This window comes from Amphiprion ocellaris, chromosome 16, assembly GCF_022539595.1.
Source record: "Amphiprion ocellaris isolate individual 3 ecotype Okinawa chromosome 16, ASM2253959v1, whole genome shotgun sequence".
Lineage (NCBI taxonomy): Eukaryota > Metazoa > Chordata > Actinopteri > Pomacentridae > Amphiprion > Amphiprion ocellaris.
The window spans coordinates 3,896,530-3,919,141 of record NC_072781.1 but is presented as its reverse complement, the minus strand read 5'-3'; the positions used below and the strand labels follow the sequence as shown (position 1 = coordinate 3,919,141).

At 39.7% G+C, this 22,612-nt stretch overlaps 3 protein-coding genes across 4 annotated transcripts in view; 2 read left to right on the top strand and 1 right to left on the bottom strand.

Moving 5' to 3' along the window:
* slc3a1 (solute carrier family 3 member 1) overlaps positions 1 to 4,679 on the top strand; it is a 10,602-nt gene extending 5,923 nt beyond the window's left edge. The window contains exons 6-10 of the mRNA XM_023278505.3: positions 1,001 to 1,125; positions 1,852 to 2,053; positions 2,976 to 3,158; positions 3,461 to 3,586; positions 3,676 to 4,679. Coding sequence (XP_023134273.2) covers positions 1,001 to 1,125; positions 1,852 to 2,053; positions 2,976 to 3,158; positions 3,461 to 3,586; positions 3,676 to 4,107 — 1,068 coding nt within the window. The 3' untranslated portion in view covers positions 4,108 to 4,679. The remainder of the gene's footprint in view (positions 1 to 1,000; positions 1,126 to 1,851; positions 2,054 to 2,975; positions 3,159 to 3,460; positions 3,587 to 3,675) is intronic.
* prepl (prolyl endopeptidase like) lies at positions 3,202 to 22,612 on the bottom strand. 2 transcript variants are annotated; one of them, XM_055018487.1, is made up of 16 exons: positions 22,417 to 22,612; positions 22,229 to 22,281; positions 20,088 to 20,216; positions 19,676 to 19,742; positions 19,270 to 19,435; positions 19,060 to 19,148; positions 18,823 to 18,949; positions 18,529 to 18,745; positions 8,757 to 8,948; positions 8,341 to 8,553; positions 7,922 to 8,097; positions 7,537 to 7,753; positions 7,153 to 7,302; positions 6,375 to 6,501; positions 5,251 to 5,339; positions 3,202 to 4,844 (listed from the first exon to the last, which is right to left on the bottom strand). In XM_055018487.1, exons 3-16 carry the CDS (start codon positions 20,088 to 20,090, stop codon positions 4,767 to 4,769), a joined length of 1,911 nt encoding a protein of 636 aa, XP_054874462.1. In that variant the 5' UTR covers positions 20,091 to 20,216; positions 22,229 to 22,281; positions 22,417 to 22,612; the 3' UTR covers positions 3,202 to 4,766. The 2 variants fall into 2 exon arrangements, with proteins under 2 accessions (XP_054874462.1, XP_023134272.2); XM_023278504.3 differs by having other exon boundaries at positions 22,229 to 22,612.
* Positions 22,032 to 22,612, top strand: part of camkmt (calmodulin-lysine N-methyltransferase) — a 154,144-nt gene continuing 153,563 nt past the window's right edge. Inside the window, exon 1 of the mRNA XM_055018490.1 lies at positions 22,032 to 22,186. The gene's annotated coding sequence lies outside the window, so the exon portion shown is untranslated. The remainder of the gene's footprint in view (positions 22,187 to 22,612) is intronic.

Below are 22,612 nucleotides of genomic sequence, written 5' to 3'. Positions count from 1 at the left end.
AGGTGGCTGCTGGAGAAAATGCTGCTCTTGGAATTCAAAGGGTTCATGATACACGCTGAGTTAAGCTCTCTAAGAAAGAGGTTTTGTTCCACGGAGGCTGAAGTTATTTCTCACAGAGGAAAGATTAGTAGAAAAGAAGCATATTTTGGTGGATTAGTAAGTCAGTGGGATTTACTTACTGCTGCAGAGTAATACTATAATACTGTGACTGACTCGTCCACTTACTGTTGACTGAGAAGTGGAACTCACTGCTTTAGCATTCCAACTAAAGTTACAGATTACTCACTTGTGAGAAATGTTGATTCAATGTTTGAACAAAACAAGAGTCAGTCGTTTAGCTAGAACTGAGCAACCATCTGTTATCATTATTGCTTTAGTGGTTTAGTGCTGCTAGAAGGTTTAAAGTCACATCAGCTACATATTTGTTTTTCTGGTTGTTGGTTGAAAAGTCACTTGTTTGGCAGGACGTCAGCTCAGTGGTTTGAGTCCCATTTGGTGTCAGTTTTTAGGAGTTTTACATCACAGTCTCTAAACAGAGCTGTTCAGGGCTGAAGTAGGTCTTTGGCTGATTATTTTAAAAACTACGAATCCGGTGTTGCAGCACCAAGACAGTACATTTCTTATCAAGATATATTTCTCTGTCTATTTTCTTGCTTCTTTAATCCAGACTGCTACAAAAACAATGCAACAGTCACATCACATAACAGCACCTCACTGATTAATGATCCTGATGTCAGTTGTCACTTGGCCTCTAGCCTCTGTGTATCTGGTTTCTACTAACTTTCCACCTGCCTGGCCTGTGACTGAGCTCTGTCCTGACAAAGAAATACCTTTACAGCCCAGCTCTTCTAGTTCTTAATTCACTACATCTCAGTAAGGAAACTTAACAATAGATTTGTTTTAACCAAATGCAAAACCTGACTATAACACTGAAGCTGCTAGTATTCCAACAGGCCAGGATGAAAACTACATTGACCCCACATGACGTATTTCTCTGCAGGAGCTGGTAACTACAGAGTGGGACCTCCACAGTGACTACACCACCAGCCAGGTGGGCTTGCATGACTTGCTGAGGGAATTTAGGGCCGTGTTGGACACCTACAGTCGAGAGCCTAGCAAATACAGGTACGGGAGCTATTAAATACACAGTAATGCTCTGGCTAAAATTGAGACTGCTAATGCTAACCCTTATCATGCCATGAACACAGTTTGCTTTAACCCTCGTGTCGTCCTGTGGGTCAAAATTGATTCGTTTTAAAGTTTGAAAATGTGGAGAAAAAAATATATTTTCACAGTGAAACTTCTGATGTCCACATTTTCAACATTTTTGGGAAATCTTTGAACATTTTTTGGTGGAAAAAAATGTTTCTTTTTAGAACATTCACATAAAAATTTTTGTGAATTCAGCCAATTTCGCTGGATTTTGGTTGATTTTTATGTGAATGTTCTTAAAGAAAATATTAGAAGTTTTAAACAGGAGGGTTAAACAGTCTTGTGCATTGCACTGTGTCACACTTAGATCCTCTGTTTTACTCATAATTTCAGCTGTCAGTGATACACTAGGACAACTATAAGTGTTTCATTACTGTCTATGAATATGTTGATAACATTATGTTGAGATATAGCGCCAAGACGTACAGAAATAAGAGCGGAAGTCTTTAATATACAGACATAAAGCCCTGATTATGTAAAACACTACAAATAAGAACACATTGTTTTTATAGTGTGGGATTAATAAATGTGTTATAAATGACTATAAGCTGAAGTGAGTATGATGTCCAACAATCATCCTGCTGTCTTTGTTGAAACTTTTTGCATGTTATCATATCCTAAGTTGGTGCTGTGCTGCAGGTTCATGGTGACGGAGTCATACGATTACGACGAGGTGGAAAAGACCATGATGTACTACAGCACCCATCTGGTCAGAGAAAGTGACTTCCCCTTTAACTTTTACCTGCTGGACTTGCCTCACAATGCCAGTGGCGTGTGGGCTAAACATCTGGTCCACATCTGGATGGGCAACATGCCCAGAGGAGAGTGGCCCAACTGGGTGGTGAGTTACTACATTTACATATTAGTTTCTTGGCTTCTTTAAAGAACCCCTCCAGTTAAAAATCATATAGGGTTTATACTTAAACGTGTATGTCTGAGTTACTCCAATATTAGAATTTGCCATTGTGTTGTGTACAGTAGTTTTAGTGTTTTAGTAGTCGTAGGTGAGCTGGTTTGCTTGAGCTGGGGTGGATGGTCAGAGAGGGACTTCGTGGATCTAGAGAAGGCAATGGTATAACGATACGTCTTAGCCACGAGGGTAGAATTGTTTTTAGGGGTTAAATCAATGAAAGGAATATTAAAAATGAGTCCATCATAAGGGTAAAAAAAAAAACTTTCTAACAATTATGTTTGATCTTTTCAGTAGTAAAAACCTTCAGACTAAATCACTGTTCTCTCTGTAAGATTAGATTGTGCTACTTTTGCCTTTGCCTCTGGGTTTGGATGATGCTGTTTGTTCCTATTTGTTAGACTGAGTGTCAATTACTCATCAAGCTCAGTATTAAAAGATAAGAGCACTTCCACAATAACACTCCTCTCTGAAGGTAGATCGTTGCTAGTTGAAAACATAACTGAAGCACACATTGTTCTATAATTGTTTCCGATAAGGTGAAAGAAGTAATTTAGGAATAATTTTCAGAAAGTCTCCAGCAACACAAAGATGTGTGCTTGTTGATGCTTTTAGGATCAGCAACCTACTGGTTATGATTTCCTTTGCCCCAGACAAGTGGGTATTGTTTACTGGTTTATGATTCCTTTACTCTTCTTTGACGGTTTAACCTACAATGTCACTCAGAGCGCTATCCCTCACTCTTTACCTTCAGATTTTTCTTTCATGGTCCCAAACATATCCAATTCAGATTCTTCCTTCCGATCTCATTCAGCTTTTCACCTTCTATATCTCTTCTGTCCACTGTTGTCAGGTTGGTAACCACGACAGGCATCGAATCGGCTCCAGTGCTGGTCCGGCCTACGTTCGTGTCATCAACATGCTGCTGCTGACCCTTCCTGGCACGCCCACCACCTACTATGGCGAGGAGATCGGCATGGAGAACATTAATGTCACGCAGAGTGAGATACAGGACCCTGCTGGCAAATACAATACAGTGAGTAATATACATAGACTGAAGAAAAAGAAATGTAGTACTCTTTGTAATATCAATATAAAGGACCGGTTTATTTTCTAACATTTCAAAACACAGAAAAATGTGCATAGACAGTAAATAGACATGTTTACAGTTTATAATACAGCCTGCAGAAAGAACACAGCATCTCTATGAAAACTTGCTTCATGAAGTTTTGATTTATCGCTGGTTTGTTGTAGTTTAGATTACACTAGTTTTATCTTGGAGTACCTGATACACTGACTGCTGAGTTTGCCAATGTTATTCCTGTGCTTTCACTGCAGAGTGCCAGTCGGGACCCTGAGCGGTCTCCAATGCAGTGGAATGGTGACATGAACGCAGGCTTTAACAACAAAACCAACATCACCTGGTTGCCTGTGCACCCTGACTACGAAACCGTCAATGTAGAGGTAAAGAATTCTTTCAGTAAAGTTCATCTCTGACGAAATACATGACCAGAGCTCGCTCATGTATTGTCTTCCCACTCTTTCTTTTCCAGGTCCAGATGAAAGATTCAGGTTCTGTTCTGTCCCAGTACCGTTTCCTGAGTAACCTCCGGGAGTCGGAGCTTGCTCTTCATCGAGGATGGTTCTGCTACATCCACGCAGATGCCAATGTCTTCTCCTATCTCAGAGAGCTCGATGGGCTGAACCGAGCTTACCTCATGGTGCTTAACTTTGGTAAGGAATCTGCCATCACAGATCTCTCCTCCATTCCTGAGTTACCAGACCAGCTGATGGTGCTGCTGAGCACAAACCAAGTCAACGACGGCAAAGTGTATCAGAAGTCTCAGATCCAGACAGAAGCAGGGGAAGGCTTGGTGATTCAATACTCCACTAGCAGGCGGTATAATCCCAACCACCCTGAAGAATGCTACGTCTCTGAGAAGGCCTGCTACTTGCCGACTATAAACATACTTTATAAATGCTAACATGAATGGACGATAGACTTCAGTTAATACAGCAATCAGATGATTGAGATTCTTCATTTATAGTCCCTCTATAAATGACCTGTGTCACATAAAGCGAACAACTACAGATAATTTCACTGGTGATGTTGTTCTCCTTGGTGTTGTTAAAGACATGCAAGAATTGGTCACTGGTGGACATTAGTTAAAGTTTCTTTAAAACACAATAGCAATATTTCAAAATATTCAGTTGTAGATTTTAGATGCGGGACTTCAGAATGTTTCATTTCATCTCCCAGGTCCGATTTTTACTCTTACTGGACACCTTCGGGTGTTGTGTGTAAAATTACTGAGTGGAGTTTAATTGGTGTTTTGCTGCACATGCTAGATATCTGTTCCTGAAAGACTCTGCAGATGTTGGTACATCTGCTTTTCAAGGTGGATGTGGGAAAGCCATTGGCAACATACTTTATAAATGCTAACATGAATGGACGATAGCCTTCAGCTAATACAGCAATCAAATGATTGAGATTCTTCATTTATAGTCTCTCCATAAAAGACCTGTGTCAAATAATAAAGTGAACAACTACACATAATTTCACTGGTGATGTTGTCCTCTTTGGTATTGTTTAAGATTTTAGCACCTTTGTGTCATCCTTTCTGATTGTCTCCAGACAGCCTCACTATCTCTTTCTCCTGCGTGGAGGCCGAGGAGGGTCCAGACTCAGCTCTGTGTATAGAAATGCCAACTTGAGGGCTTCCTGTCAGGGAGAAAATACAGAGGACAACATTTTCTAAATGTACCATCAACTCAAATGCTAAAACTCAAACTTTGTGTTCTCTAAATTGGGAAAGAGCTGGGCTAAATGTAATACGTAAATCTTATATTAACATAGTATCTAATAGGGGTGTTTTGATGAGTCAGGCACAAGTCAGATTTGGCTGCTGGTGATCACAAATGTACCCCTCTGTACCCCTACGTAGATATTCCATTAAAAAGCAGCTAGAATAGTCATTTACCACATTAACAATGTCTAGACTGGATTTCTGATTATTATAATGTTATCTTAATTGAAAAAAAAAATGCTTTTCTGTCAAAAATAAGGACATTTCTAAGTGAAGCCAAACTTTTGAACAGTAGTGTACATTTATAGGTGGATTCCTTACCTCCTCCAGCAACTGCTCAAAGTCTTCTGGTCCGAGGTGATTTGCTCCAGGCTGGATATTCAGAACTATGTTTGGTGCTGGTTCACATTCTAAAAGAAAAAGGAAGACAAAAAGACATGAAAGGAAAAATGAGTGAAAAAGAATATATTTAAAACTTCCTTTCAGACATTTCTCTTATCACATTGTGCGCCCAGTTTCTCTGCTCCTCTTCTGTCTGTTCACTTGCCCCAAATCTTCTCTCTTGCTCCTCTGACTCTGTCTTTCCTTTCCTTTCATTCATTCATCCTCCCTTCTGATATTGCCCAGCCCCTTCTCATCCTCCTCCATATTATCCCCCCTCCCCGTCTCTGCGGTATGGACTGTTTCACAAGTGCGGTCTTGACCTTGACAGCTCCCAGTCTGTGGCGTCTAATCTCTTGCTCTGATACACTATCTCTTTACCATGCTAATGGGCCTGCCCACCCGCCTGGATGTGTCTATGCCATCAGCACTTTATCAAAGACTCCCGAGAACAGAGAGAGACAGATTAGGGAGACATATACACACATACACAGACACTTAAGCTGCCTGGTGTATGTGTGCATGAACAACAGAAAAGTGAGAGAGGCTGAAGGAGAGAGATAATGAGTGCATCTGAAACAGGAAGGGAGAGAGAGAGAAGGGTGTAAATAAAGAGTACCACCAACGCAGGGAAGGAAGATTATAAGTGAGAGGGAGAAAGAGCCTGTCTGGGGGAAATGAGAGCAATTAGCTGACACATACACACTCACACACAGACACTCAGGCTTTACTACAAGGTGACCTATGCTATACTTTGGTCATGAACTTCAAATGCTGCGAGCACGTCCCCAGATGGACAGCCATGTGTCTGTTACTGCTGCCTCTCCTGACATGCACACTGACACTACCTTTGGGAGATGACCCTGAGCTATTAAAACCTCTGATGGTGCAGAAGTTACACCTAAAAGAAAGTGGGAAATCCATGCTGGAATGCGCACATACACAAACACATACACCCACAGAAAGATAAATGGGAGAACACACTTGTATAATGGCTGCACACATAAGCATCTATGTGGTGAACAAGTCATTAGGCAAGTGTGTGTGTGTGTGTGTGAAATTACCTGACTTCGGCTGCATGCTCAAGTGTGTATGAATGACTTTCTTCAGCTGTTCAGTGTATTTGATGATTCCTGCCAGAGGAACCCTGGCATCACCACTGTAGGCCGTCAGCAGCATTGATGGGTAGTGCTGTCTCACAATAACACACATAAACAATGATAAAGTTTTCAATATGATGTGTTGCAAAAGTTAATTATCATGATGGTCTTCGGTGTCCTTAAATCAGCAACATGGGACCAAAGCACAGCATCTAATACTAATGTTAAATTACTAGTTTTCAAAGATGGCCTGAATACTACCAACTGACCTGGTGTTATTCAAATACTGTCTCTGGACTAAACATGTGGACAACGGACATTAAAAATGGATTTCTGGCTTCATCTGAATGAGCTGTTACCTTGCACCTCTGCTGTCAGTGGTGTCTAAGTGTGTGTGTGAATGAGAAGCACATTCTGAAGTACTTTATGGAACCTAGCTAAGGTTACTAAATGCTATATATGTGTGGACTATTTACCTTTAATCTAGCATTACAAGTCAATTTACAATACAGAGTACCACAGCTTAAAGGTCAGATTAAATCTTAGAAAACAGATCTTAGAGATACCTGAAAGTCAAAATGGTCCCATCATTCAATAACAAAATGCCATTTAAAGTATGCACCTAACTGACTAAATGAAAACATTAGAGCAACTGGGAAGACAAAGCCATCTTCTTCTGAGACAGTGCACTAAAAAACTGCAGCTACATTTTTCTCTTCAGTTTGTGTTTTCCTCTCCATACCTGAGGTGTAATGTTGTGAAAGGGGCAGTAGGAGGTGATGATATGTCTGTGTTTTGGGTTTCCCACTGGGTCCCCCCATTCATCTCTATCCTCCAAAGTTAAAGGCAGGCTGGGATCCTGCATGGTTGCCAACACATCCAGAAAAGGAGCCTAAACACAGGAAGAAAAAGAAAAGCTTTGTACTTGTGCGTGTGCTTTAAATCACCTTTTACTATAAGGAACTGTGTTGAGATCAGTAGGAAGACTCAATTTGCACTGAACCCTTAGATTCCGGCAAAAGCGTTCTGTGTTAAAACACCACTGAGAAACACACAGCTCCGAATATTATAGTTCAGCTATATACCCCGTGACGCAAACACACAAACCCCTAATAATTCACCATACCTGCAGTGTGACAGCCCGTATCATGTGTGGGTGTCTGTTGCACAGTGCTCCCACTGGCACTGCTCCAGCACTGCAGGCTGTAAGGGCAGTAAGTGAAGGAGAGGAAACTCCTGAAGAGAAAAGGTGATGGAGACAGGCTTGGAGGTCCTCCACTCCTCTCTGCTTCCCCTCCACACGGGCTTGTCTTTGCCATGTAAGTCCACGCTCACCTCCACCTCTGCAGAGTGTAAAAAAAACCCATTTACTTCCACACATTGGAAAGTTTGAGAATTCCATACCTAACTAGTTCTCACAAATATTTTACATCACCTTCCTGCAGTATCATGAATACAAAATCAATTTAAGCACAGGTACAACCTCCAAAGAAACATAGGTGACATATTACCTGATGTGGCAGTAGGCCAGAATCCAGCCTTGCTCCAGTAGCATTTTTTTTTCCGGGCAGAAGTCCATGTTAAGATCTCTGCCATAAGCTCCATAGACATGGACGAGCAGTGGCACCTGTCTCAGACTCTCCACAGGTAATTCATGAAACAATGTCACTGGCACCAATGTACCATCCTACACAGGATAGGCAGAAAGAGTGGTTTAGAAACTGGATGGTTTTGCAACATAATTTTGTGTATGTCATCATTTGCTCCTCCTTTTATTAGGTGTAGACGTGAAGAGGTACGCAGAAAATTGTGTACTATTGAGCCCTTGTACAAAAAGAGCACTGACACTTGAGTCATGACAAAATGCTTCCTTCCCTCCTGATAGAGTTTCAGTGTGTCTGTGTGTGTCTTATATGTCAAGTGTCCTCACTTGGCTGCAGGCCTCAAAGCGTGTGGTCATATAATTGTCCAGGTTCTCTGGTGAGGACCCATCTCCAGTGGCTGATAAAAGGAGCCCATTCTCGGGGTACAGACAGTACGGCACCGGTGGGTGGACTGGAGATGAGATCAGGAATTCTAGCACATTTTGTTTCTCTGCCAAGCCCGGTTTCTTGGTTTCAAGGGCACAAGTCCAGGAGGGGAGCTTGAGTATGAGGGTAGAAATATATAACAGATGACTAAATAAGAATAATTGTAAAGCACTATAACAACAGAAAAACAAGATCAAAAGCAAGCAAAAGGAAAAAGTGTATACGCTATTATTCATGACTAATGTCAAGCTATGAAGCAAACAAGTAAGCAAGAGATGCAAAAAACAGAATTCAAAATGAGTTCTGTCATACTGACCGGTACAGTGTATGCCTCTTTGGGATGAGTCAATGGGACCACGATCAGGGCAAGTTGACTGACTGGTGTTGTTGCAACCAACACACAATGGTCTCCAACTATATCCATGTCTTTAATTACAGTGCCAGGGTCAGGAGCATACAAAGAGTTCCAGGAGACCATGGATGGCTCGGAGAGAGGGGCCTTCACGACCTAGTGATGTACAGAAGGACGAATCTACTTTGTTGAAAAAATAAAAAATGACAGAGATGAATCTTCTATCAATTTGCTTTTAAGGACCAACTTCTTCCAGTCAAAATAGTATATGTAGAAACTTATGGGGTATGAAAGAACAGAAAAATATTTTTAAAACAATGCAAATTGTGAAATTGTGAAGCTTTGCAAGAACATTTTGAAACAATTACAAATGATCAATAGTAGGTATGTTTCCAGCACTGTTCCCTCTAAGCTGCGCGTGTGCGCAATTGCGCACTGCTGACACGGTCTCCGCGCACAGAAAATCTGCGCTGCGCACAAAAAAAAAAAAAATCCAACCTAAATTGTAAATAAAATAAACATGTAACAATTCATTCTATGCTATTTTTCAATGTGAGTCAGTGAATGACCGGTGACTGGCTGCTGCAGCCAATGATGCGATTCACATACGTATTTACCATAGACTGTATATAATGGTATTTACGCAGCTAATCAACGTCAGGCGTCCTTATGTGCAGCCACTGTTGTTCTCATAGATATGAATGAGTAGATAGGACACGCCCCTTTGAGCTGCGTGCTACAGCGAGGCTAAGCTAGTGGGGGCAAAGTTTCAGTGCATTCCGTTGATGTAGACGGCTTGAAAACGGAAACAAGTATGCCGGCTCACTGTGCTGCATACAATTACACACTGCGTCGTACGATTGAGACAAGGAAACTTGGAATGACTTTTCATAGGTAAGAATAGTTTTTGGCTCTTTTTCCAGTATTAAATCTTGTTGAGAGCTTCCAGTCTATAAGAGCTAACTAGTTAGCCACTAGCAAAACGCTAAGGCAAGCTAGCAGCTTGACAACCAAATACCAGATGATTAATAGTAGCTGTAGTATAGTTGTACAAGCAGTAGTAGTAATACTAAAAGTACAAGCAGCAGTAGTAGTATAAACAGCTGTTAGAGTCGTAGAAGTAGTATCAGCATTTGTAATAGTATTACAAGTTGTAGTAGCAGTGCCAGTATCAGCAGCAGTAGTTAGTGTACTACCACTACTACTAGTAGCAGTCACATTGCTATTACTACCACCAATACTACCAATAGTAGTTATAAAGCTTAAATCATGTAAATCCAGATTACCATCTATGTTCTTCCTCCAAACCCATTTTATGATTGGGATTACAGGCAGTTCTTTAGGACTGCTCTCAAATAACTGAAATGTTACTAAACAAGGTTACACTTATCAAATTAAATAGCTCTGGTCTCCAGTATATTGGCGAATTTGGTTCTTTGTACTTAAATTATTAGCATGATTTCTTTTTAATATGTTGTGTACAGACTTAATTACTTCTCTGTCTACTTTTCTTACTCCATGTAGGTTTCCCAGAGACTATGGGTTGAGGAGGAAGTGGAAGTTTGTCAGCTTAGACCTGGTGTCATTACATCAGTGTTAAACTTCCCGGCTCATCTTGGAAGAGTACGTGCCAGAAAGACCACAACCAAGCAGCCTTGAGATCTTAGGCAACGTCTCCCGTAGGTGGGTGTCAATGGTGTTCACGGTCAGGTCTGTGGTAATCCCGTCAAAAAACAAAACAGAAAAAAATCTAGATTATAAATCAACATGTAACCAAAGCACTCTGTGTATAACGCCATAGTATAGGATGTAGTTCGGAAAATGTCAAAGTATAGTATGCTTTACTCAAGAATAACATAGTATGGCCTGTCTCTATCTCCCCACACATCCACCAACCACTGGAACACATCTCCAAAGTTCTGCTGGACCAGCTCAGCTTCCCCTCAGAAGAAGTGCCGCCACCTGCCAGATGAAGGAGCCTTTTGAGAGGCAGCTAGCATCGTGATTGGACTGTACTTTGGTCTGTTCCAATCCAGCTTCAGCTCCAGAGACGGCAGACGGGACGAGTCAACGGAGGCCGGGTGGACGAAGACATGCAGCTGAGTACAATCCAGAAAACAACAGAGGAGGAGTGCAGCGGCCCAGAGCCAGAACAACCAGAGTAGCATGGTATGTCTCTTAGAAAGCATCATAGTATAGCCTTTGGTATGAAAAAACACCATCATATACATCGTATATTGTACAAATAACAAGTCAAAGGAAAGAGACATACATTGTAGAATTGTAGTAATTGTGGGCTGACTGATTTACTGATTATCAGTATTTTATTTTTTACTGATTTACGGTAATAAATAAATTTAAAAATGGCGCTACTTTGGCTCTGAACCTTTATCTACCTGTGGTCACTCTGTCTTCTGGAGTGATTTGATTGGTTATACGTAACGAATAAAACTCCTTTAACTTAACATCTGTAAACAAAAACATATCAACAAAGTTTTCTGTTAGAGTTTGTGTTCTTCTAAGTTTAACTCAAGATTTCAAATACTTTCATTTACTGCAAATGAATATCTACTCTAAATATCTCACTAATAATAATTATCCGCCTTAAAAACCCACAAAACACCCCTCTATACTCGACGACACTTAGTACAGTCTGGTTCCCCCTTCTATAAATCTGCTTGGAATCTTCCACTTCCTGTTTGTCAAAGTGGCCTTCTACCTGGACAGGTTGTGTTGGAGCTCATGCAACAAACATTTTGGGTAACTGCACTTTAATATGGATGAAAGACGCTGAATTAGAGTCTGTTTTAATGAGACTGAGTTAAGATGTGTAGCTCTGTCATTAAATAGGAAATTATTTCTCAGAATTCACAGAGAAAAGTCTGAAATGTTTGCTAGGTTAGCATCCCACATGTTCTTTGGCTCAGCTAAAGCTAACTCTCGCCAACTTCTGGATCTCTTGAGTTGCTTGTTGTTAAATTATCTTGCTAGAGGTGCTGAAGCTCAGAAAGTCTGAGATGTTTGTTCAGGATAAGCTCATTCTCAAGTCTTATCTGAACTGTCCTCTTTTGTTTTAACTTTCCCTAAACTTAGGAGTTAATGACAGAGCAGCACATTCAGACTCAGTCTCATTTATGTAGAGATTAAACTTCAGTGTCATTCATTGATGTTAAAGTGCAGTTTTTCAAATGTTTGTTGCACATGCTCCCGACCAGAACCAGTCCAGGTGGAAGACGATGTGAAGAGAAAGCTCCAGAGGATGAATATCACACATTTACATTGGAAATTAATGTCCTTTAATTAGACATTGTCATGCAAATGATGTTCAAATCTTTGAATTCTTTGCTGATGTTTGTTTTTAAGTGTTTTTTGACACTCGGCCCCAAAGATTAAAACCTTCTACGGCTCACAAGCTGCAACAATTCACACATTATCAACTATCTTTCTGACTAAACTAAGATAAAAAGTGAAAAACTGCCTGATTCCTGCATCATGAATGTAAATCTTTTTGGTTTTTATGACAGTAAACTGAATATATTTGGGTTTGACATTTTATAAACCAAAACAAGAAATGAATTACTGGAGAAAACAATCAACAGATTAATGGTCAAAGAAAATGTGTTTTCCAACATATATGGCTGCATTACTCCAACATTACAAGATACATACAATTTAAATTATATTTTATTTATATAACGCCAGTTACAGGTCAAATTGTCTCAAGATGCTTTATTTTATATTTTTTTTGTCATACTTAAAATATGACAAAGTAAGAAATTTAAAGCTCTTGACTAACCCAATTTATTATTTGGTTTTTAAGAGACTAATCGACAATTAAAATAACTTTCTCCACTAAAACTAATAAACATGAGGTCAAATAGAAGGAAGAGTTTTAAATACTGCAGTCCCACAACGACAAGAATAAAGTTTGTCAACAAAAACTAAATCTGCTGGTGGATTCCATTAAAGTCCTAATAAATGATAATAAAGTGTGATACTAAAGGTTTGTGGTGCTAAAAATGTCCAAGTAAAGATATGAAGTTGAACATCTGGATGGAGGTTGATAAAAGTTGACCTCCCTTCATTTCTCTGGAGCGACTCCATGGATTTTATGGATGTTGGTTAAAGACCTGCTCTTCTAGTCGTCTTCCTTCTAGTCGCTGTAAAAAGTCAGTCCATCCTGGCCGACCTCAACATCTCTTCATGACAACTTGTTCTGCCTCTGACCTGGTGGAAACTCCAGAAACTCGGGAAAACCTGTCGAGACTCGAAGAACTCGTGGAGACTCGAAGAACTCGTCGGGCGGGGGAAGGTGTGGTGGGCGGTGGGGGGAGGTGGGGGAGTAGAGGGGGGAGGCCGCCACCCACCTCCCCGCCTACTCTCCGCCCTGACTCCACCCAGACTCCGCCTTGGCTCCACCCATGTGGTCACTTCAGGAACTACGATGCCAAAGGGACGACGAATTTATTTCTTTGTATCTGATCTGTAGCTCAGTGAGTTAAGGATTTGCCTATGGAGCTGCAGGTCGCTGGTTCAAGACCAGACACTTCTTAAATTTTCTCAAAATCCTGTCAAAGACAAAGAAAGAAAACTGCCAGTGGCGGGTCTTGAACCTGCGACCTTCCAGTCAGTAGTCACTCTTCTTTTCCCCTGAGCTATTCGCTCAGATACTAAAACTTCTTTTTTTTGCGCATTTATCATCTATTTTTTGTTGTTTTTCGATTTTTTTTTAACTCGAGTCTCGACTCGACCGTTTTTCTCAGGAGGTTGGACTTCAGCCTTTGTGCTGGAGGGTGGAACCCTCAGTTCCAAGACTTTCCAAAGCCTCCACACCTCCCGAGTCCTCAGGACCTGAGCTTTCACACAGTCTGAGGGCTGAAATTTTCTAAGTCCCACAGTAGTTCTCTGTTAGTCTGAACCTTCAGACAGTCTGAGGACTGAAATTTTCTCAGTCCCACAGTAGTTCTCTGTTAGTTTGAACCTTCAGACAGTCCAAGGACTGAAATCTTCTAAGTTTCTGAGTAGTTCTCTGTTAGTTTGAACCTTTAGACAGTCTGAGGACTGAAATCTTAAAAGTTTCTCAGTACTTCCCTGTTAGTTTGAACCTTCAGACAGTCTGAGGACTGAAATTTTAAAAGTTTCTCACTACTTCTCTGTTAGTTTGAACCTTCAGACACTCTGAGGACTGAAGTTTTAAAAGTTTCTCAGTACTTCTCTGTTAGTTTGAACTTTCTGGTTAACAGAAGCCTTAAAACTTGTGACCATAAGTCTTGATTTCACATTTAGACCATCCATCTGAGTTCTTCTCAGACCTTCACCTGTGGGTTTTTTAGAAATCCTTAACAAACTTTGATTCTCTTCACTGAACAGTAAAGTTTGTGGAGATCAAAAGGTAACATTAGTTTGATCAATGCCTTCAACTACTAGTAGACTTTATCTGGAAAGCAGTTTTCTGAAATGAGTTCTTAGTAACAATCAAACCAAGAACATAGAAAGAGGAAATGTTTGAAGAAACAACTTGATGTTTTCATTTCAGACGAGAAAATGCTTTAAGACTTTTATCTGTTTTTGCTCTTTTTCATCCTTTTATTGTCTCTTCTGTTGAATTTGATCTTCTAAAGTGTAACTGGTGTCTTTTCAAATGTTTTGTCTTCAGTTTGATTCTTCTTAAATGTTTAGTTTTGCTCTTTTCTCACCTTTTATTCTTTTCTAATGTCTCATTTGATTTTGAAATGTTTTGTCTTTTTAATGTTTGTTGTTTTTTCAAATGTTTTATTGGCTTGTTTGAAAAATTCCTTTTTCTTTCCCAAAGTTTTTTGATTAAATCTTTAAGGATTTTCTTTTTAAATGTTTTACCACCTTTTAATGTTTCATTTTCTTTTTAAATGCTTCATTGTATTTTCTGTTTAATTCCTATTTAAAGTTTTATTGTCTTTAAGATTTAATTTTCAAATTAGACATTTAATTTTTTAATTAAATGTTTTGTCTTTTCAAAGGTTTAATAATCTAATTAAATGTTCTGTATTTTTAAAAAATGTTTAATATTCTTCTTGTTTAATTGTATTTTTTAAATGTTTAATGATCTAAAATATTTCATCTTTAATGTTTAATATTTTTGTTTAAAAACATTTGTTTAATTTCATAATTACATGGTTTGTAGCTTCCATTTAATTATCTAATTAAATATTTTGTCTCTTTAATATAATTTAATTGTATTTAATGTTTAATTTTCTTGTTAAAAGTTTTATTGTATTAAATGTTTTTTCCTTTGATTTAATGGCTTTTTTAAATGCAATTTATTTCTTTAATCTTTTGTCAAGATTTTTAAACCCAACCTTAAAAATGAAATAAACCCTTAAATCACAATGAAAATACTTCTGTTGTCACAATCATGAGTTAGTCAATTATTCACTTTATCAATTCAACTTTATTTGTTTAGCACCTTTCACAGATGACAAAACTAAACAAGCAAAGAGAAAAAAACTAAGCTAAAACTATGATTAAAACTCAAAAACATATTTAAAAAAAAAAAATGATTTAACATGGTAATAAAATTTGTTGTGTCCAGGGGATGGAGTGAGTTTATTGAAGTCTTCTTGGCTCACATGGGAAATCATTTAAAATATGAACTTGATATTCAGTCTAAGGAAACTGGAAACTGCAGAGCGACAGAAGAACCAACAATATCTCCTGTTTTCTCCTTTAATGAGTCGACGCTTCTTGTGCTTTCAGACCAAAGAACTACAGACTCTTCACAACCTGCTCAAACTCTTGGTACAGGACCACACCACACGGGTCAAGAAGGTTTCTGTCTCATTTCTACTCTGAAGCTCACCTTCTGCTCAAACTGCTGATAAATGTTTCTGCTGCTCTAAAGTCTGCTCTCCAGAACTTCCTAAAAACTCTCAAAGTCTCTTCTGCTGCAGGTTGCTTTATAGAACCGTTCCAGAAAACCTCACTAAACCACATGGAGGGGCCTCAAGATAGTCGTCCAAATGAAACCGTACAAAAACCAAACTAGCACAACCCAAATGCTAAAGTCTCCTGCAGCCTACCAGAGAACCTCTGAGAACAGAGAATCAGGACAGGAACTCTTACCTTCTGGACAACCAACGTTGGTTCTCAAACAAGAATACAGAATGTGTCTGACCAAAAACCTCTGAAGACTCACTACAGCCAAGATAAAGACACAACTCAGCTGCACCAAATCCACTAATCACTACAAACATTAGCACCATGTGCTAACTGTGGCTAAAGAACCTCATTTACCAAGACAACTATCCAGTACAAAGCCCTAAAACACACCAAGAAACACATTAAAGCCTGTTTTACTGCTGGAAGCTGCAAGCCAACGCCTAAAGAACAAACTAAAGCAATGGAGCCAAACCCAGTTCAGTGGTGAAGAGAAGCAGAGGAAATGTTTGTCTGCAGCCCAATAAAGCAGGAAGACACTGAGCTGCTCAGGTGTTCCTGATAACACCAAGCAGCCACCTGGACAGCCAATAGGAACACAGCTTACTGGAAGTCCAGAGGGCTGGCTTAATCAAGGAAATTTAGCTTAAAGTTGAAGCAGAAAGTTAACAAAGAAAGTTGAAAACCACCTTCTGATACCTGAAATCTCTGAGTTTTCACACAAAGAACACCTGAACATGTTAAACTGGTTCCATAGTAGAACCATCATTGTAAAAACGTCATAGTATGGTGTGTTGCTCAAAGAACATTATGACCCGGCTGTCAGGGGACAAACATGTAAGAAACATGAGAACAGAGAGAACCCAACCAGTAGGTCACAGTTTATCATCATCTAATCATCTCCTGAAGTCCATATGGTGAGAGACATCAGTATCTGGTTGTTAATTTACCAGAGGATGCTTATAATCATGCTGATGTGGTCTGTACTCTACAGTATTTTAGTGACTCAATAAATGCCTAAGTTGTTTTTTTTTAAATGCTTTTTAGTTTTTAATAAACATTTAATAGCCTATATGTAATCAATAAATGGCCTTTGCCTATCTTAAGAAAAATTCACTCAGAACTCTGATATGTTAACAGTACTAAATAAATCAATAAATACATGCATACACACAAAAATAAGTTAATACATTAACTGTGTTAAGATAAGATTTAGATTTTAAAAAAAGTTGTTTATGTTTTTGCAGAATCCAGTATTGCTCACTGGTTGGTCATTACATTTTATTAGTTTGATTTCACTGTTTAAAATGATGCCACCTCTTTTCAGACAGAACCTGTGATAATAAAACAATACAAAATTTTTAGTTCCGTGTTAATAAAGCACTTAAAGCTTTAAGTATGGCTAAATGCTTTTTTCAAAATTAAATATATCACTCCTTAGGTGGTAGTGGCCCCAAGTTCAGTAAAGTTGGAAAGATATTCACAGATTCGGGCTTCCAGCATCAATAACTCATTAGATATAGGTTGTCAAAACATAAACGGTGCCTCTTTCCCATTGTTGCAAGGCAGACAATGTGCTACAAGCCCAGTTTTATCAAAAGTAGCTGTCTTTCAAGCTACAGGAATAACATTGGTGTCTATGGAGTGAACAGGGTCCGTCTGCAATTTGCAAAACCACTGCAACAGTAAAGAGAGACAAATATTCAATAACTTCACTCTGATACATTGTAGTGTCACTAAAATCACTGCAGCCTTCAACTGGCTCCTGTTGACAAAGTGTTTTAACAGAAATGTAAATGCTGTAATTTGATTCTTTTAATGAACCATGTAACTTGAATGGATGTGATGCTGGTGTGACCACAGTGCACACGTCTGATGTTGCTCACAGTGGTCCAAGGGACGCTCAGGGAGTTTGTGTGTTTGCTCAGACTCAGGAAAAATTACAGGGAACATTGGTTTCCAGTATGTTTAAGTCTGTGTGTAGAGAGATTATATGTGTGAAATGGGTAGGAATTAATCGCTAGAATGTCTCCAAAATACATTTATGCAGCTCCCTTTGGTGATTAGGTGCAACTGTGTTATGATTCTGCTTCTGTCCCTGTTCCTTCTCCCTCTTTCCTTCTTCCTCGTTTTTCTGCGTCTATTTTGACCTGTCCGTCTTCCTCTGTATCTGTCATCTCTCTCCCTGTCGCTCATGCCCGTGTCTCTCTCTCTGTCTCTCACTCACTCCCCTGCTCTCACTGCCTGAACTGCTGGTTGCTGCAATGAAAGTCAGCTGTGACAATCAGCTCACCTGTTCTCCACCTCACCTCCAGCTATTCAAGCTCTGTGCTGTGATTCACTCCCCACCGGATCATCGAGCCACATGCCTTCGTGGACTCTGTTCCCACATGGACTCTGCTTTTGGACTCTGTTTTCCCCTCCTCTGGATTTCCCTCGCTTGGACTCAGTCTTCTTTCAGATTCTCGCTAGCCCTGCTCATGTCTCCAGCCAGTAGCTCTGGTCTCATCTCCGTTCGCCCGATTTCCTCAGCCTGCTTCCCTACTCCTTCTGTTGTCAGTTCCCCCCATCTTGTAAGTACCCCTCCTTAGGTTAGTTTTAGTTTAGTGATCTTCCGTTTTTGAATTCATAGTGTTTATTTTAGTTTTGCTTCCTCCCAGTTCAGTTCTCCATTTATGTATTGTTTTAGTTTTCTGGTTTAATAAAAGTCACCTGTCTGTGCCTGGGTTCTCCAGCTCCCCCCGTAACAAACTGCAACTATTGTTTAATGGAATTTATACTCTATAAACAGTATGTGATAAAACATTTATTGAACAAGCCCTACCTGATATTCTTGTCCAGGCCCTGTATTAGCCAGCATAATAAGCCACTTCCTCCAGTGTTCCACATGGTATAGGAGGTCCAGCTGGCGCGGCTGAACCAAAAAAGGCTCCAAGTGGGATCTTGTTATATCACATAGCAGCACCTCTGAACTGTTCCTGCTGTTGCAGTTGATTGTCAGGATCTGTCGGTCTCTGGACAGGGCAACCTCCACAAACACACTGGGGAGATGTTGGAGTTTCAATTACATATGTTGTGGGAGCCGAGAGAGCTTAAACGCAACACTGCTGACACTTACTCGGGCTGTGTTTCCTCATACACATGGGTTATCCTGCTGCCACTGGAGGTCAGATCCAGACGAAACACTGCACTGGAACGAAGCTCCTCCAGAGTTGCGTAAAACAGGACATCATCTGTGGCCCACTCTTCACCCATACACACAAGCAATAATATTCTTTAATTTGAGCCAAAGCTCTGTTACTGCTATTAGAAGCAAAACACATTACTAACAAGTGCAAATTACTTCCAGATTTACCAAAGCTGAAGACTTTCTCCAGTGTGAGTACGACGGGTTGGGGATCCACAGGGAGGAAATGTCTCTTTCCAAGCCTCACAACTACACATCTGGTTTATTACAACATAATAACCCACTTATTATTTCAGTGTAAGAGTTAAAATTGAACTAAAGAAACAGTGCTGCCACATAAACAGATTGTGTATGTTAACTCAGTTCTGTTTGATTCACCTCAGCTCTTCTCTGTGACTAAACTTCAGTGTGGCAGCAAGATGCTTCTCCTGTGGGGACAGACGGATTCTCTGGACTGTCCACTGAAACCTTTGCTTCCTCTCTTCATTCTCCTGCCCTCCAGAGACTTGTCCTAGATTTAACACCTGCTCTGGCTCCAGATCACCTACAAACAGGGCAGGGAAACTGAGTAATTCGAACAAGTTGGAAAGTCCCCATTCCTAATAATAGGCTGCTAAAAAGTTGCAGATATAGAAACAAGGTTACAGTAGAAAAAGTGTTATGCAATTTAACTTCTGTAATCTCTTTTTTGGTTTGGCAGTGTTTAAATGCTCTCTGCTGCTCAGCGTCTGGCTTTCAGAATTGCTAACACAAAGGCTAAACTTCTTTTACGTGTTTTGCTTACTCTGTCTCCTGTCCATTCTGTAGATGCCATCCTCTTCAATGAAATACATATGGTGATGGCCAAATACCTGTGACAAGAGAAGTCACAGTGAACTGTAAAAATGAGATGGAATTTCATAATTTCTTGAAGTTAGCAACTGATGCATAAATGTCATTTGAAATCCAATTCATTAAACACACATGAGCTCCTGACACAACAAGGGTGAAGGTTGGTGTCCTTCACAACAACAAATAGGTCATAATATGAAACTCAGTTGCTGTCCTTATGCATCCTGTAGACAAGGGGCTGGTATGTAACTGTTACTTATTTCTTATTTGAAAAACTTTGTAATACAAAAGTTGTATCTACTAGAACCACTGAGGTAACATTCAAAATCCAAATGAAATGCTTCAAACCCAAAAACAGGCCTCACCATTGAGTGATCGGGTATATTGGAGAACCTGCGGTAAGCTGCCTTCAGTCTCCGGCTGAAATATTTCTGTAAGTCCTTGTACCTCTCAAGTCCAGAGCTGAGATGATCAGCTGATGAGACTGCAGTGTCCTGAAATGAAACATCTTTACAAATTATCAAAAGACTTTACAGAACTGTAATCCTAAGCTCCAAATGCAAGGACTGAACAATGAATCGATTTCAAATCAAACTTGCAATCTGAAACAATGCATTTAGCAAAGGCTGCAATTTAGGATGTACGAGTTATGGATATTAAAGGATGAGACTGATGTTGGAGTTTAATTTAATTTGAGCAAAGTGAAAGTTCTTTCCCATTGTTCAGTGTGGACTTCATTGTTCAGGCAAGCAAGCTGTGGTTCAAATGACATAAGCCTGATCTCATTATTTACTAGCCACACTCATACCATGTCTGACCCCTGGTTTAACCTGCCTTGTCAATGGTTTTACAAATTCAAGCTGTCCTCCTTGTGTGATTGTCATACTTTTGCAATAAGTAAGTAATTATGTGTTCTTGCACAATAACACGACATTGCATATTTCTCAGACTTTACTGCAGGGGTTGTAACATGAAACTCTATATTCTCCAACTCCTCCACCTACTGAGTGACTAGTCTCAATCTTTAGGGTGAGATAAAGTGCTCTATAATATGTACTGAGTGTGTACATTCGATGTGAGCACATTTTTTTTTTTAGAAAGTAAATCTAAATCCTCGGATTCCAGCGTCTTAAATGTGCATGTATTGTGGTTTCTTTATTCCTGAATATCTTTGGGTTGTGGACGAACCCAGACATCTGTCATTTCTGGGAAACACAGGTCGACATTTCTCACCATTTCATGACACTTTTTACACCAATCAACAGATTCATATGAAATCTGCAACTGAAAATAACTGTTAGTTGCAGCTCTACTGAATCCACAATAATGACTGTAAGTGTGCTTCCCCTGTAACGCTAAGTTTTAAGTTAAATCTTATAGGTTGCAGTGATTAACTGGTATGAATAGGCTATAATTACACATGTGAATAGACGGCATCACATCCCACGTATCTTGGCTTCCCTCCACTGGCTCCCTGTTGGTTTTAGAATTGATTTTAAGATGTTACTGATCACTTTTAAAGCTCGCCACAATCTTGCCTCAAGCTACACTTGTCATCTGCTGACCTTGTATGAGTCTACTCACAGTCTTAGATCCTGAGGTGGATCCCTTTAGGTCGTTCCAAAGTCAAGGCTTAAATCTAAGGGTGACCGAGTGTTCTCCATCAGGACTTCGACTTTGGAACGACCTACCTGAGGAGATGAGGCTTACAGAGTCAGTAACTTCTTTTAAATCACTTCTTAAAACCCATTTTTATAGACTTGCTTTTGTGTGAGGTTTACTATTAGCTTTAATTAGTTTTTGTGTTTTATTCTATATTATGACCTGTTTATTTTAGATGATCTCTCTTGTTTTATTGTACTTTAAGCTGCCTGGTTCTTTGGTGTGATGTCATCTCTAATTCTTTAATTCTCTATTTTTCTGACTTATAACTTTAACCCTCAGTCCTGCTCTATATTTTCAAACTGCATAGTTCTTGTTTGATTTGCGTGCTAATCTAATTTTTCATTTAATTTATTGTCACTTTTACTATTTATTTTTAATTGACTGCTCTGGCTTGTCTCCTATAGCTTGTTTGATTGTCTCTGTGTTTACATGTTTAAACTGTCAAAGCACTTTGTGAACGCTGTTCTTAAGGGTGCTATGTAAATAAAGGTATTATTATTAAATTCAGACTGTCAAAATGATAAAAATGTTAAAAAGTCAATTGGACATAGTAATTGGAATTTCGCATAAAGTCAGTTATAATTAAAGTCTAAAAAACTCAGAGCCTTTATATCAGCGCACAGGTATTTGCCGGTGCCATGGTCCACATCCAGAGGGGATAAAGTTTCAGCCCTTTGCTCTTATCTGTGGCTCCGTACAAGACTAGTTTTGTTAGAGCGGTGAAGAGACACCGTGTTGAATAATGAACGGCTTGTCACTGAGATGGCCTAACAGCCAGTAACCCTACACCGAGCTTAAGGTGAGTAAAAACGGCATCTTTAATTGAACTGAACACCCTTACCGACGTGTAACAACGCTGGACTGACAAGCACTGCCATGTTATCCGTGTTTCAACTGCCAGTTCCCGAAACAGTAATCGAGAAGTTGCGAGGAGACGAGCGGAAGAAAACAGCAGAGACGACAGAACAGCCATTACCGTTGAGTTTTAACGGTTATTCAGCCGTAACAACAGAAAATAGTCATATTTACGTGGTTTTACGTAGCGAACTGCCACTACCAGATTGTGTCAGTCATATCCACGGTCGCAAAAACATTTCATTTGACAAGCTAACGCAGTATTTTAACCTGTAATTGTTTAGTTTTTGCTTGTAAATGAACCCTTCTGCGGTTAGGTAACGTTCACTGCAGCTAGCAACGCACGTGCATGGTTCCCCAAACAAAGCCC

What these genes read in the sequence shown, in the direction of transcription:
- prepl (XM_023278504.3), bottom strand. Translation starts at nt 22,360, where the DNA reads ATGGCTGTTCTGTCGTCTCTGCTGTTTTCTTCCGCTCGTCTCCTCGCA. An exon ending in AAGAGGCATACACTGTACCG is followed by an intron (nt 8,554 to 8,756) that starts GTCAGTATGACA and finishes CTCATACTCAAG; the next exon opens with CTCCCCTCCTGGACTTGTGC. An exon ending in TTCACAACATTACACCTCAG is followed by an intron (nt 6,502 to 7,152) that starts GTATGGAGAGGA and finishes ATTGTGAGACAG; the next exon opens with CACTACCCATCAATGCTGCT.